Raw genomic sequence first — 15,071 nt, 5'->3', positions numbered from 1 at the left:
GGGCCCCCCCATCCCCCCAAGTGTGGGGCACAGGCCTGGAGAGCCCCCCCCCCCCGCAAAATGTGGGGTACGGGTTTGTGTGGGGGGGCCCCCCCATCCCCCCGAAGGTGGGGCGCAGACCCCTTACCCCCCCCCCCCCTTCCCCCCCCCCCCAAACCCGCAGCCCCCCCCTCAGAGGGCCATGGAGGTCATCTCGTGCCCCAGCCCCCCCTTTCGAAGCGGGGCTCCCCCCCCCGCCCCCCCAAACTGCTCCTGCAGCCTCAGGGTGACCAGGGCTGACGCCAAAGCCGCCCTGTGGGGGGGGTCCCCGTGGCCCCCCCGGCAACTGAAGCAGGAGAGTGGCCACCGCCGCCACCCCGTCCTCGGTGGGCTCCAGGGTGAGGGGGCCCGGGGCGGGAGGAGGAGGAGGATGAGGATGATGATGAGGATGCGGGGGGGGGGTTTTGGGGTTCGGGGGGGGTTGGGGTTGGTAGCGGGGGGGCGGGGGGGGGCGGGGGGGGGGGCGAGGAAGCAGACGGTGACGCGGGCGAAGGGGCGACTGGCCAGTTGGGACATTTCCCGCAGGTGGCGGCGCCGCTCCCGGCCCCGGTCCAGCCCCTGCTTGAGGCGCCAGAGGAGGACGCAGAGCGCGAGGAAGAGGAAGAAGCAGGAGAAGAAGACGGAGAAGAAGACGAAGAGGTCGATGTGGGCCTGATCCTGGCGGAAAAAAAGCAAACCCTGAGAAGCCCCCCCGTGGGGATCGTGTGTCCCCCCCTCCCCGTCGTCCCCCCCCACCCCCAGGAGGAGGAGGTAGAAGCGGGTGGATTTGAGGGGGTGCAGGGCGTGGGGGAAGGTAGGACCAAACGGTCCCGCACCCCCCGAACCACCAGCGCCCCCCCGCCCCCCAAAGGGGGGGAACCCACCGTCACGTAGGTCACCAGCCCCACGGCGCGCTCCTCCCGAAGGCCGGGGACGCCCCCGGGGGAACCGGCCCCCTTGGTGGCCCCGTTGACCCCATTGGTGGCCTCATTGACCCCATTGATAGACCCATGGGTGGCCCCGTTGACCCCGTTGGTGGCCTCGTTGACCCCGTTGGTGGCCCCATTGACCCCATTGATAGACCCACGGGTGGCCCCGTTGGTGGCCCCATTGATAGACCCGTGGGTGGCCCCGTTGACCCCACCATCGGCACCACCATCGGTGGCCCCATCGCCTCCGTCGGTGGCCCCATCGGTGGCCCCATCAACCCCACTGTTGGTGGCCCTATCAATGGCCCCATTGACGGCCTCATTGGTGGCCTCGGTGGTGGCCCCGTTGACCTCACTGTTGGTGGCCCCGTTGGTGGCCCTGTTGACCCCACTGTTGGTGGCCCCATTGATGGCCTCGTCAGTGGCCCTGCTGGTGGCCCCATTGGTGGCCCCGTTGACCCCACTGTTGGTGGCCCCATTGATGGCCTCATTGGTGGCCTTGTCGGTGGCCCCATTGATGGCCTCATTGGTGGCCTTGTCGGTGGCCCCATTGACGGCCTCGTTGGTGGCCCTGCTGGTGGCCCCATTGGTGGCCCCGTCAGTGGCCCCGTTGACGGCCCCGTCGGTGGCCCTGCTGGTGGCCCCGTCGGTGGCCCCGTCGGTGGCCGCCCCGCCGTGGCCGTGGCTCTGGAGCCGCACGAGGTGGCGGCCGGTGGCCGGGTCGACGTCGACGGCGAAGGCGTCGTAGGAGGAGGCGACGAAGAGGTCGACGGCGCCGAAGGTGACGTCCAGGGTGACGCGAATGTCCACGTTGGTGAACTTGGGCTGGACCCCGAAGAGGACGGTGCGGCCGCGGGGGAGGGGCTGCCGGGGGGGGGGCTGCAGGAAGCAGCTGCTCTGGGAGGAGGGGTCCAGGCAGTACTCCTGCTCCACCGCCATCAGCCGGTAGCACTGCTGCCCCCCCACAGGGTGCCCGTGGAAGGAGTCCCGGCACTTGGAGCACTGGGGGGGGGACGGGACACGGGGGGGGACACGTCAGTGCCGGGGGGTGGGGACATGGGGACGGACGGGGGGACAGGGGGACATGGGGACATGGGGATGGACGGGGGGCCATGGGGCACTGCTGCCCCCCCACAGGGTGCCCGTGGAAGGAGTCCGGCACTTGGAGCACTGGGGGGGGGACGGGACACGGGGGGGGGACACGTCAGTGCCGGGGGGTGGGGACACGGGGACGGACACGGGGACAGGGGGACAGACAGGGGGACGGGGGGATGTGGGGATGGATGTGGGGACGGGGGGCCATGGGGCACTGCTGCCCCCCCACCGGGTGCCCGTGGAAGGAGTCCCAGCACCTGGAGCACTGGGGGGGGGACGGGACACGGGGGGGGGACACGGGACACGGGGGGGGACACGTCAGTGCTGGAAGAGGAGGAGGAAGAGGGGGAGGAAGAGGAGGAAAAAGAGGAGGAGGGGGAAGAGGGGGAGGGGGAGGAAGAGAGGGAGGAGGGAGGAGGGGGAGGGGGGGGAAGGGGAAGAGGAGAAGGAAGAGGAGAAGGGGAGGAAGAGGAGGAAGAGGAGGAGGAGGGGGAGGAGGGGGAGGAAGGGGAGGAAGGGGAGGAAGGGGAGGAAGGGGAGGAAGGGGAGGAAGGGGAGGAAGGGGAGGAAGGGGGGGAGGAAGAGGGGGAAGGGGAGGAAGAGGGGGAAGGGGAGGAAGAGGGGGAAGGGGAGGAAGAGGGGGAAGGGGAGGAAGAGGAGGAAGAGGGGGAAGAGGGGGAAGGGGAGGAAGAGGAGGAAGAGGGGGAAGAGGGGGAAGGGGAGGAAGAGGGGGAAGGGGAGGAAGAGGGGGAAGAGGGGGAGGAAGAGGAGGAAGAGGAGGAAGGGGAGGAAGAGGAGGAAGAGGGGGAAGAGGGGGAAGGGGAGGAAGAGGGGGAGGAAGAGAAGGAGGAGGAGGAAGAGGAGGGGGAGGAAGGGGAGGAAGGGGAGGAAGGGGAGGAGGAGGGAGCTGGGGGCAGAGCGGGGCCACACTTGGGGTGTCCCGGGGGGGGGGGAAGGGCCCCCCATTTCCCTCTCTCTCGGGGGGGGGGGGCGTCTCCCACCCTCAGACTGGGACCAGCTCCGGGCCCCCCCCGGTTCCACTGGGGGCTGCGGGGACGAGGGGGGGCTGAGGGACCGGGGGGGGGTCTCATCAATGGGGGGGGTCTCATAATGGGGGGGGTCTCATCATCAATGGGGGGGGTCTCATCAATGGGGGGGTCCTCAATGGGGGGGTCTCTCTATGGGGGGGTCTCATCATCAATGGGGGGTCTCATCAATGGGGGGTCTCTCTATGGGGGGGGGTCTCTCAAGGGGGGGGTCTGATCATCAATGGGGGGGGTCTGATCATCAATGGGGGGGGTATCAATGGGGGGGGGTATCAGTGGGGGGGTCTCATCAATGGGGGGGTCTCTCTATGGGGGGGGGTCTCATCAATGGGGGGGTCTATGGGGGGGGTTGTCAATGGGGGGTCTCTCTATGGGGGGGTTGTCAATGGGAGGGTCTATGGGGGGGGTCTCTCAAGGGGGGGGTCTCTCAAGGGGGGGGTCTGATCACCAGGACAGCTGGGGGGGGGGGGCAGGGGATAAGGGGGGTGCCGGGGGGGGGTGCCGGGGGGGGCGCACCTGGTGCTTGTAGCAGTCCCGTCGGTCGGGGGGGGTCGCGGGGCACCCCCCGCTCTCGGTGTTGTTCTGGCAGGGACACCCCGTCCCGTCCAGCTCGTTGCAGGTGTCGGCGTGGCCGTTGCACTGGCACCTGGGGGGGGACACGGGGGGGGCACCTCAGATCGGGACCCACGGCCGGACCCACAGACACCCCCAGGACCCACGGCCGGACCCACAGCCCATGGACCCCCCCCCGCCCCATCGGACCCCCCCGGCCCCCCAGAGCCCCCCAACCTGGTGCAGGTGCCGTGGAGCAGGAAGAAGCCGGGGGGGCAGCCATCGCTCTGGGACCCACAGCCAGACCCACAGACACCCCCAGGACCCACGGCCGGACCCACAGCCCATGGACCCCCCCCGGCCCCATAGGACCCCCCCAGCCCCACAGAGCCCCCCCCAGAGCCCCCCAACCTGGTGCAAGCCCTGTGGAGCAGGAAGAAGCTGGGGGGGGCAGCCATCACTCCGGGACCCACGGCTGGACCCACAGCCAGACCCACACCCATAGGACCCCCCCGGCCCCACAGAGCCCCCCCAGAGCCCCCCAACCTGGTGCAGGTGCCGTGGAACAGAAAGAAGCCGGGGGGGCAGCCATCATTCTGGGACCCACGGCTGGACCCACAGCGGGACCCACAGACACCCCCAGGACCCACAGACCCCCCCGGCCCCATAGGGCCCCCCCGGCCCCACAGAGCCCCCCCAGAGCCCCCCAACCTGGTGCAGGTGCCGTGGAGCAGGAAGAAGCCGGGGCGGCAGCCATCGTTCTGGGACCCACGGCCGGACCCACAGCCAGACCCACACCCCATGGACCCCCCCCCCCGCCCCATAGGACCCCCCCGGCCCCACAGAGCCCCCCCAGAGCCCCCCAACCTGGTGCAGGTGCCGTGGAACAGAAAGAAGCCGGGGGGCAGCCATGATTCTGGGACCCACGGCTGGACCCACAGCGGGACCCACAGACCCCCCCGGCCCCATAGGGCCCCCCCGGCCCCACAGAGCCCCCCCCAGAGCCCCCCAACCTGGTGCAGGTGCCGTGGAGCAGGAAGAAGCCAGGGCGGCAGCCGTCGCAGCGCTCCCCCAGGCTGTTGTTCTGACAGTCCACGCAGACGGCAGAGTCCTCGGTCGGCCCCTCCGTGACCCACGTCGGGATCTGTGGGGCGGGAGGGATGTGGGGCCAGGGGGTCACGGGAAGCCCCCCCAGCCCCACGGGATGCGGGGCAGGGGGAGAACTGGCCCCTGGGATGTGGGGCAGGGGGAGGCGGCACCACTGGGATGTGGGGCAGGGGGAGGTGGGACCCCCAGGATGTGGGGCAGGGGATGAGGACACCCCCCAGACCCCCCACCATGGGGCAGCCCCCGGACTCCCTGAGCTGTGGGTCACCCCCAGACCCCCCCCGCTATGGGGCAGCCCCACTGACCAGGTCAGGCCGAGGGAGAAGCGCTGTGGGTCGCGCTAGCTCTGTGCTATGGGGCACCCCCCACACTCCCCTCGCTATGGGTCACCCCCCAGACCCACCCCCGCTATGGGGCAGCCCCACTGACCAGGTCGGGGTCGAGGGGGAAGCGCTGTGGGTCGCGCTAGCTCTGTGCTATGGGGCACCCCCCGGGCTCCCCCCGCTATGGGTTACCCCCCAGACCACCCCCCTGCTATGGGGCAGCCCCCCAGACCCCCCTCACTATGGGGCAGCCCCACTGACCAGGTCGGGGTCGAGGGGGAAGCGCTGTGGGTCACGCTAGCTCTGTGCTATGGGTCAACCCCCGGGCTCCCCCCGCTATGGGTCACCCCCCACACCACCCCCCTGCTATGGGGCAGCCCCCCAGACCCCCCTCGCTATGGGGCAGCCCCACTGACCAGGTCGGGGTCGAGGGGGAAGCGCTGTGGGTCGCGCTAGCTCTGTGTTATGGGGCACCCCCCAGACTCCTTGAGCTGTGGGTCACCCCCAGACCCCCCCCGCTATGGGGCAGCCCCACTGACCAGGTCGGGGTCGAGGGGGAAGCGCTGTGGGTCGCGCCGCGCTCGCTCCAGGTCGTGGCGGGAGAGGCAGAGGGGGCTGTTCTGGCGACAGAAGCTGCGACAGGAGCGACAGGAGCCGCCCCCCCCGCGGGGACCCCACGAAGAGCGGGCGGCACCGCTCACACTGCGCCCCCTAGGGGAGGTGTGGGGCAGCTGTGGGGCAGCTGTGGGGCAGGCTGTGGGGCAGACCCATAGCAGACCCATGGCTGACCCACAGCCCCTCAGCATCCCTCCCGGCTCCCCCCCATCCCTGCCCCACAGCCCCCCAGGCACCGCTCACACTGCGCCCCCTAGGGGAGCTGTGGGGCAGGTGTGGGGCAGGCTGTGGGGCAGACCCATAGCACACCCATGGCTGACCCACAGCCCCCCAGATCCCTCCCGGCTCCCCCCCATCCCTGCCCCACAGTCCCTCATGCCCCCCACACCTCCCCAGCCCCACAGCCGCCCCCCAGCCCCACACCCTGCCCCACACCTGGGTGTTGTTGAGGCACTGGAGGCAGCGGTCCCGCGCCGTGGGGCTGAGGCTGTTCCCCCCATCCCTGCCCCACGGCTGCCCCCGTGCGCCCCACACCTCCCCAGCCCCACAGCCGCCCCCCAGCCCCACAGCCTGCCCCACACCTGGGTGTTGTTGAGGCACTGCAGACACCGGTCCCGCGCCGTGGGGCCGGGGCAGAGGCTGTGGCCGTTGCAGTCGCAGGAGACGGAGCAGTTGGGCCCCACGAACCCGAAGTGGCAGCGACAGCGATTGGGCTCCACGCACGCCCCATGGACACAGCCCTGGGCACACACCGGCCGGCACTGCCCCGTGGCGCTATGGGGCAGACCCACACGTGTGGGGCTGGGGGCAGCCGTAGGGCTGGGGGAGGCTGGGAGGGGAGCTATGGGGCTGGGGGAGGCTGGGAGGGGAGCTATGGGGCTGGGGAGCTATGGGGTGACACTCACACGCCCCGTGGACACAGCCCTGGGCACACACCGGCCGGCACTGCCCCGTGGCGCTATGGGGCAGACCCACACGTGTGGGGTTACGGGGCTAGGAGAGCCTGGGAGGGGAGCTATGGGGCTGGGGGCGGTCTCAGAGGGAAGCTATGGGGCTGGGGTCTATGGGGTGATGCTCACAGATGGGGTGGCCCTGCCCCACACCCCAGCCTCACTTATGGGGCCAGTAACCCCCAGGACTCCCCCCTCAACTCACTTGTGGGGCTGGTCCCCCCCCTTTCCCCCTCCCCCCCTCACTTGTGGGGCGGGTACCCCCTCTGACCCCCCCTCACTTGTGGGGCCGGTACCCCCTAGGATCCCCCCCCCTCACTTGTGGGGCGGGTACCCCCTATGACCCCCCCCTCACTTGTGGGGCGGGTACCCCCTATGACCCCCCCCCCTCACTTGTGGGGCGGGTACCCCCTAGGACCCCCCTTCACTTGTGGGGCGGGTACCCCCTATGACCCCCCTCACTTGTGGGGCCGGTAGCCCCTATGACCCCCCTCACTTGTGGGGCCGGTAGCCCCTATGACCCCCCCCCCTCACTTGTGGGGCCGGTAGCCCCTATGACCCCCCTCACTTGTGGGTCGGGTACCCCCTATGACCCCCCTCACTTGTGGGGCGGGCACCCCCTATGACCCCCCTCACTTGTGGGGCCGGTAGCCCCTAGGATCCCCCCCCCCTCACTTGTGGGGCCGGTACCCCCTAGGATCCCCCCTCACTTGTGGGGCCGGTAGCCCCTATGACCCCCCTCACTTGTGGGGCCGGTAGCCGGGCCGGCAGGCGCAGCGGAAGCCGTGGGGCAGGTCCCGACACTCCTGGGAGCCGTCGCAGTCGTGGTGCCCGTTGGAGCACTCGTCCTCGGGGGGGCAGCGCAGGAAGGACCACGCGCCCCCCCCCGCCCCACACCTCGCGCCTGGGGGGGGAGACGCTGCCCCATAGCGACCCACAGCCGCACACAGAGACCCGTAGCGACCCACACAGACCCATAGCGCACCCCACAGAGACCCATAGCGACCCATAGTGACCCACACTGCCCCATAGCGACCCACAGCCGCACACAGCGACCCGTAGCGACCCACACAGACCCATAGCGCACCCCACAGAGACCCACAGAGACCCGTAGCGACCCACACAGACCCATAGCGACCCACAGCCACACACACACACACACATAGCGATCCACACAGCCACACGCAGCGACCCACAGCACCCCATAGAGACCCATAGCGACCCACAGCCACACACAGCAACCCGTAGCAACCCACACAGACCCATAGCGCACCCCACAGAGACCCACAGCACCCCATAGAGACCCACAGAGACCCATAGCAACCCACAGCCGCACAAACACACCTCTAGCGACCCACGCTGCCCCATAGCGACCCACAGCCGCACACACACACCCATAGCGAACCACAGTGACCCATAGCGGCCCACAGCCGCACACACAGACCTGTAGCGACCCACACAGCTGCACACGGCGACCCACAGCCACACACACACCCGTAGCGACCCACAGAGACCCATAGCGCACCCCACAGCCACACACATAGACCCATAGCGACGCACACTGCCCCATAGCGCACCCCACAGCCGCACACAGCGACCCATAGCAACCCACAGCCACACACACAGACCCACAGCACCCCATAGAGACCCACAGAGACCCATAGCGCACCCCACAGCCGCACACAGCGACCCAGAGACCCATACCACACCCCACATCACCCCATAACCACCCCCCAGCACCCCATAGCCACCCCCCAGCACCCCCAGCACCCCATAACCACCCCCCAGCACCCCATAACCACCCCCCAGCACCCCCCAGCCCCCCTCCAGCACCCCATAACCACCCCCCAGCACCCCATAGCCCCCCCCCAGCACCCCCCAGCCCCCCCCCAGCACCCCCCCTCCCCCCCCAGCCCCACATACCGTTCCGGGGGCCGTGCAGCCCCCCCTCCATGCAGCGCCCCCCGCCGTTGGAGCCGGGGCGGGCGCACCAGCCGCAGTGGGGCAGGCGCAGGCACTGGGAGCACTGGGGGGCCCCGGCGCAGGGGGGGGCGCAGCTCTCGGGGGGGCGCAGCAGCCGCCCGCACCCCCCAACCAGGCAGCGCAGGGGCACCAGGCTGGGGCTCAGGCACTGGGGGGGAGAGGTCGGGGGGCTGGGACCCAGAGATTGACCCACAACTGCCCCCCCGACCCACAGATGGACCCACAACTGCCCCCCTGACCCACAGATGGACCCACAAGTGCCCCCCCGACCCACAGATGGACCCACAACTGCCCCCCTGACCCATAGCCGGACCCACAACTGCCCCCCCGACCCACAGATGGACCCACAACTGCCCCCAGACCCATAGATGGACCCACAAGTGCCACCCTGACCCATAGCCTGACCCACAACTGCCCCCCTGACCCATAGCCTGACCCACAACTGCCCCCCCGACCCACAGATGGACCCACAAGTGCCCCCCAGACCCATAGCCTGACCCACAACTGCCCCCCTGACCCATAGCCGGACCCACAACTGGCCCCCCCGACCCACAGATGGACCCACAAGCGCCCCCCTGACCCACAGATGGACCCACAAATGCCCTCCAGACCCATAGCCTGACCCACAAGCACCCCCCCGACCCACAGATGGACCCACAAGCACCCCCCCGACCCACAGATGGACCCACAAGCACCCCCCTGACCCACAGATGGACCCACAACTGCCCCCCGACCCATAGATGGACCCACAAGCGCCCCCCTGACCCACAGATTGACCCAACCAGGTTGGGGGTCATGCACTGGGGGGACAGGTTGGGGGGGGTTGGGACCCATAGATTGACCCCCAAGTGCCCCACACCTGCCCCCAAAGTCCCCTCCAGCTCCCCAAGTCCCCTCCCCCCCCACCCCACACCTGTCCCCCAAGTCCCCTCCACCCCCATGCCCCACACCTGCCCCCCAAAGTCCCCCCAGCCCCCCAAGTCCCCTCCACCCCTGTGCCCCACACCTGCCCCCCAAAGTCCCCCCAGCCCCCCAAGTCCCCTCCACCCCTGTGCCCCACACCTGCCCCCCAAGTCCCCCCCACCCCCGTGCCCCACACCTGCCCGCCAAGTCCCCCCCAGCCCCCCAAGTCCCCTCCACCCCTGCCCCACACCTGCCCCCAAAGTCCCCCCCAGCCCCCCAAGTCCCCTCCACCCCCACCCCACACCTGCCCCCCAAGTCCCCCCCACCCCCGTGCCCCACACCTGCCCCCAAAGTCCCCCCCAGCCCCCCAAGTCCCCTCCCCCCCCACCCCACACCTGCCCCCAAAGTCCCCCCCCCCCCCCACCCCACACCTGTCCCCCAAGTCCCCCCCCCCCACGCCCCACACCTGTCCCCCAAGTCCCCTCCCCCCCCGCCCCACACCTGCCCCCCAAGTCCCCCCCCCGCGCCCCACACCTGCTGCAGGCCCTGGCTCCAGAAGCAGTGCTGCCAGCCGCCGTCCGCCCCCTTGGAGGCCAGGCATGTGGGGCAGGAGGGGTGCTGGGGGCAGGGTGTGGGGCAGGGCAGGGGGGGCGAGGACTCCACGGGCATCGGGGAGACGTTGAGCAGGGAATGGCTGAAGCACGTCCAGTCGTAGCTGGGGGTCACGCTCAGGATGCGCCGCGTCTCCCCTGCCCCACGGCGCGACCCACAGGCGGGGCGTCAGGGCTGCGGCAGCCCCGCTCGGCCCCGGCCCCACTGAAAGGCTCCCAGACCCACACCCAGCCCCACTGAGAGGCTCCCGGCCCCACTGAAAGGCTCCCGGACCCACATCCAGCCCCACTGAGAGGCTCCCGGCCCCACTGAAAAGCTCCCGGACCCACATCCAGCCCCACTGAGAGGCTCCTGGACCCACTGAAAGGCTCCCGGCCCCACACCCAGCCCCACTGAGAGGCTCCCGGACCCACACCCAGCCCCACTGAGAGGCTCCCGGACCCACTGAGAGGCTCCCGGCCCCACACCCAGCCCCACTGAGAGGCTCCCGGACCCACTGAAAAGCTCCCGGACCCACATCCAGCCCCACTGAGAGGCTCCTGGACCCACTAAAAAGCTCCCGGACCCACACCCAGCCCCACTGAGAGGCTCCCGGACCCACTGAAAGGCTCCCGGACCCACATCCAGCCCCACTGAGAGGCTCCTGGACCCACTGAAAAGCTCCCAGACCCACATCCAGCCCCACTGAGAGGCTCCCGGACCCACACCCAGCCCCACTGAGAGGCTCCCGGACCCACTGAAAGGCTCCCGGACCCACATCCAGCCCCACTGAAAGGCTCCCGGACCCACATCCAGCCCCACTGAGAGGCTCCTGGACCCACTGAAAGGCTCCCGGACCCACATCCAGCCCCACTGAAACACTCCCATCCCCCCATGTCCCCCTATCCCCCATCCCCCCATCACCCCCCATGTCCCCCACATCTCCCCATAGCCCCCCCTCTCAGCCACTGCTGACCCCCATCCCCCCCCATCTCCCCACACCCCCTATCACCCCCCATCTCCCCATGTCTCCCCATCTCCCCCCATGTCCCCCATCACCCCATTTCCCCCCATCTCCCCCCCTCTCAGCCACTGCTGACCCCCATCTCCCCACGTCCCCCCATCTCCCCATAGCCCCCCCCATGTGTGTCCCCCCCCCCCTCACCGGTCCTCTTGAACTGCCGCGTCCAGACGCAGCCGCCCCCCCCCCCACTGGTGACCCCCATCTCCCCCCACCCCCTATCACCCCACATCTCCCCATCTCCCCATGTCTCCCCATAACCCCCCATGTCCCCCATCACCCCCCATCTCCCCATGTCCCCCATGTCCCCCCATCACCCCCCATCGCCCCATAGCCCCCCATCACCCCCCCTCTCAGCCACTGCTGACCCCCATCTCCCCACATCTCCCCATAGCCCCCCATCTCCCCATGTCCCCCCATCACCCCCCATCTCCCCCCCTCTCAGCCACTGCTGACCCCCATCTCCCCATCACCCCCCACGTCCCCCCATCTCCCCATAGCCCCCCATGTCCCCCATTTCCCCCCATCTCCCCCCCTCTCAGCCACTGCTGACCCCCATCTCCCCATCACCCCCCCATCTCCCCATGTCCCCCATCTCCCCCGTCACCCCACGTCCCCACAGCCCCCCATAGCCCCCCCCATGTGTGTCCCCCCCCCCTCACCGGTCCTCTTGAACTGCCGCGTCCAGACGCAGCCGCCCCCCCCCGCTGGTGACCCCCATCCCCCCATCACCCCCCATGTCCCCCACATCTCCCCATAGCCCCTCCTCTCAGCCACTGCTGACCCCCATCTCCCCCCATCTCCCCACACCCTCTATCACCCCCCATCTCCCCACGTCTCCCCATCTCCCCCCATCTCCCCATAGCCCCCCATGTCCCCCATCACCCCCCCATCTCCCCACGTCCCCCCATCACCCCCCATCTCCCCATTTCCCCCCATTTCCCCCCTCTCAGCCACTGCTGACCCCCATCTCCCCCCACCCCCTATCACCCCACATCTCCCCATCTCCCCATGTCTCCCCATAGCCCCCCATGTCCCCCATCACCCCCCATCACCCCATTTCCCCCCATCTCCCCCCCTCTCAGCCACTGCTGACCCCCATTTCCCCCCATCACCCCCCCTCTCAGCCACTGCTGACCCCCATCTCCCCCCACCCCTTATCACCCCCCATCCCCCCCCGTCCCCCCATCGCCCCCCATCTCCCCACAGCCCCCCATCGCCCCCCCCATGTGTCCCCCCCCCCTCACCGGTCCTCTTGAACTGCCGCGTCCAGACGCAGCCGCCCCCCCCCGCGCAGGTCCCGCACTGGGGGGCGGCGCACGCGCGCTCGGAGCAGTTGGCGGCGCTGGTCACGTGGCGCTGGGCGGTGACGCCGCAGTCGTGTTCCCGCGCGCAGCTCCGGCCCCGCCCCACGCACGCGCCCTCGGGGCAGTTGGCGCACCACGCGCAGGGCTGGGGTCACGGGGGGGTCAGGGGTCACCGGGGGGTCACCGGGGGGGGGCAGCGGGGGGATGCGGGGCGCTATGGGGCAGGGGGGTCACGGGGGGGTCAGGGGTCACCGGGGGGGCAGCGGGGGGGGGGGCAGCGGGGGGGATGCGGGGCGCTATGGGGCAGGGGGGTCACGGGGGGTCAGGGGGGATGCGGGGCGCTATGGGGCAGGGGGGTCACGGGGGGGCAGCGGGGGGGGGGGGCAGCGGGGGGGATGCGGGGCACTATGGGGCAGGGGGGTCACCGAGGGGTCAGGGGGGATGTGGGGCGCTATGGGGCAGGGGGGTCATGGGGAGGTCATGGGGTCACCGAGGGGGCAGTGGGATCACGGGGGGTCAGGGGGGATGCGGGGCGCTATGGGGCAGTGGGGTCACGGGGGGGTCATGGGGTCAGGGGGGATGTGGGGCGCTATGGGGCAGTGGGGTCACGGGGGGTCATGGGGTCACCGAGGGGGCAGGAGGGATGTGGGGCGCTATGGGGCAGTGGGGTCACTAAGGGGTCGGGGGGATTTGGGGCTCTATGGGGCAGTGGGGTCATGGGGGGGTCATGGGGTCACCGAGGGGGCAGTGGGGTCACGGGGGGTCATGGGGTCAGCAGGGGGTCAGGGGGGATGCGGGGCGCTATGGGGCAGGGGGGTCACGGGGGGGCAGAGGGGATGCGGGGCGCTATGGGGCAGGGGGGTCACGGGGGGGCAGAGGGGATGTGGGGCGCTATGGGGCAGGGGGTTCACGGGGGGTCAGGGGGGATGCGGGGCGCTATGGGGCAGTGGGGTCACCAAGGGGTCAGGGGTCAGCAGGGGGTCAGGGGTCACCGAGGGGTCAGGGGGGATGTGGGGCGCTATGGGGCAGTGGGGTCAGGGGGGTCAGGGGTCACCGGGGGGTCACCGGGGGGTCAGCGGGGGGGATATGGGGCGCTATGGGGCAGGGGGGTCACGGGGGGGCAGGGGTCACACCAGGGTTGGGGGGATGTGGGGCGCTATGGGGCAGTGCGGTCACCAAGGGGTCAGGGGTCAGCAGGGGGTCAGGGGTCACCGAGGGGTCAGGGGGGATGTGGGGCGCTATGGGGCAGGGGGGTCACTGAGGGGGTCAGGGGGTCACCGAGGGGGCAGTGGGGTCACGGGGGGGCAGGGGGGATGTGGGGCGCTATGGGGCAGTGGGTTCACTGGGGGGTCAGGGGGGATGTGGGGCGCTATGGGGCAGTGGGTTCACTGGGGGGTCAGGGGGGATGTGGGGCGCTATGGGGCAGTGGGCTCACCGAGGGGTCAGGGGGGCAGGAGGGAGCTGTGGGGCAGGACAAGGCGCTATGGGGCGCTATGGGGCACCACGTGCACAGCTGGGGGGCTCAGGGGTCAGCCTGGGAGGCTATGGGTCACTGTGGGGCAGCTATGGGTTGCCGTGGGTCACTCACCGGGGGTCCCTGCCCCACGGCGCGGGGGTGCAGGGGGGGGGGCTATGGGGGGGCTATGGGGGTGTAGGGGAGGGAGGCTATGGGGGGGCTATGGGGGAGCTATGGGGGGGCTATGGGGCAGCTATGGGTTGCTGTGGGTCGCCGTGGGTCACTCACCGGGGGTCCCTGCCCCACGGCGCGGGGGTGCAGGGCAGTGCTATGGGGGGGCTATGGGGGTGTAGGGGAGGGAGGCTACGGGGGGGCTATGGGGCAGCTATGGGGGAGCTATGGGGCAGCTATGGGGGGGCTATGGGTCGCTGTGGGTCACTCACCGGGGGTCCCTGCCCCACGGCGCGGGGGTGCAGGGTGGGGGCTATGGGGGTGTAGGGGAGGGAGGCTACGGGGGGGCTATGGGGCGGCTATGGGGCGGCTATGGGTCGCCGTGGGTCGCTGTGGGTCACTCACCGGGGGTCCCTGCCCCACGGCGCAGGGGTGCAGGGGGGGGGCTATGGGGGTGTAGGGGAGGGAGGCTACGGGGGGGCTATGGGGCGGCTATGGGGCGGCTATGGGTCGCCGTGGGTCGCTGTGGGTCACTCACCGGGGGTCCCTGCCCCACGGCGCGGGGGTGCACCCCCAGGCACTCGCTGCAGCTGCGGAGGCGCCGACAGTCCTGGGGGGTGCGGGGGGAGGGGGCGCAGGCGGCGGGGGAGGGGTCACAGCCCAGCCTGGGGGGGGATTTGCATCTCATTTGCATACATTACACTCTCATTTGCATGCCCCGCCCACACCCCAACCCTAATTCGTACCCGCCCCCAAGACCCCATCCTGCCCCACAGCCCCCCCACAGCCCCCCATCCCTCCTGCCCCATAGCCCCCCCTGCCCCATAGCCCCCCCATCCTGCCCCACAGCCCCCCATAGCCCCCCCATCCTGCCCCACAGCCCCCCATAGGCCCCCCATCCTGCCCCATAGCCCCCCCCCCACACCCCCCGCCCCACATCCTGCCCCATAGCCCCCACAGCCCCCCATCCTGCCCCATAGCCCCCCCCCGCCCCACATCCCGCC

At 70.7% G+C, this 15,071-nt stretch overlaps 1 protein-coding gene across 1 annotated transcript; it reads right to left on the bottom strand.

Annotated features, from left to right (window-relative positions):
• Nucleotides 1-171: 171 nt before the first annotated feature.
• MEGF8 (multiple EGF like domains 8) lies at nucleotides 172-14,732 on the bottom strand (the record flags this gene model as incomplete). Its single annotated transcript, XM_074167092.1, is given in 14 exon segments — nucleotides 172-303; nucleotides 305-411; nucleotides 414-836; nucleotides 839-1,949; nucleotides 3,605-3,734; nucleotides 4,654-4,784; nucleotides 5,610-5,738; nucleotides 5,740-5,781; nucleotides 6,267-6,459; nucleotides 7,380-7,539; nucleotides 8,559-8,766; nucleotides 10,056-10,270; nucleotides 12,381-12,585; nucleotides 14,606-14,732. Coding segments are annotated over 14 exon segments (3,313 nt in total), but the record flags the coding sequence as incomplete, so codon positions are not given.
• Between the last annotated feature and the right edge of the window lie 339 nt (nucleotides 14,733-15,071).

This window comes from Numenius arquata, unplaced genomic scaffold (assembly GCF_964106895.1).
Source record: "Numenius arquata unplaced genomic scaffold, bNumArq3.hap1.1 HAP1_SCAFFOLD_1579, whole genome shotgun sequence".
In the NCBI taxonomy this organism is placed as follows: domain Eukaryota; kingdom Metazoa; phylum Chordata; class Aves; order Charadriiformes; family Scolopacidae; genus Numenius; species Numenius arquata.
Note: the sequence above shows the minus strand (reverse complement) of the source record. Positions and strands in the feature narration are given on the sequence as shown.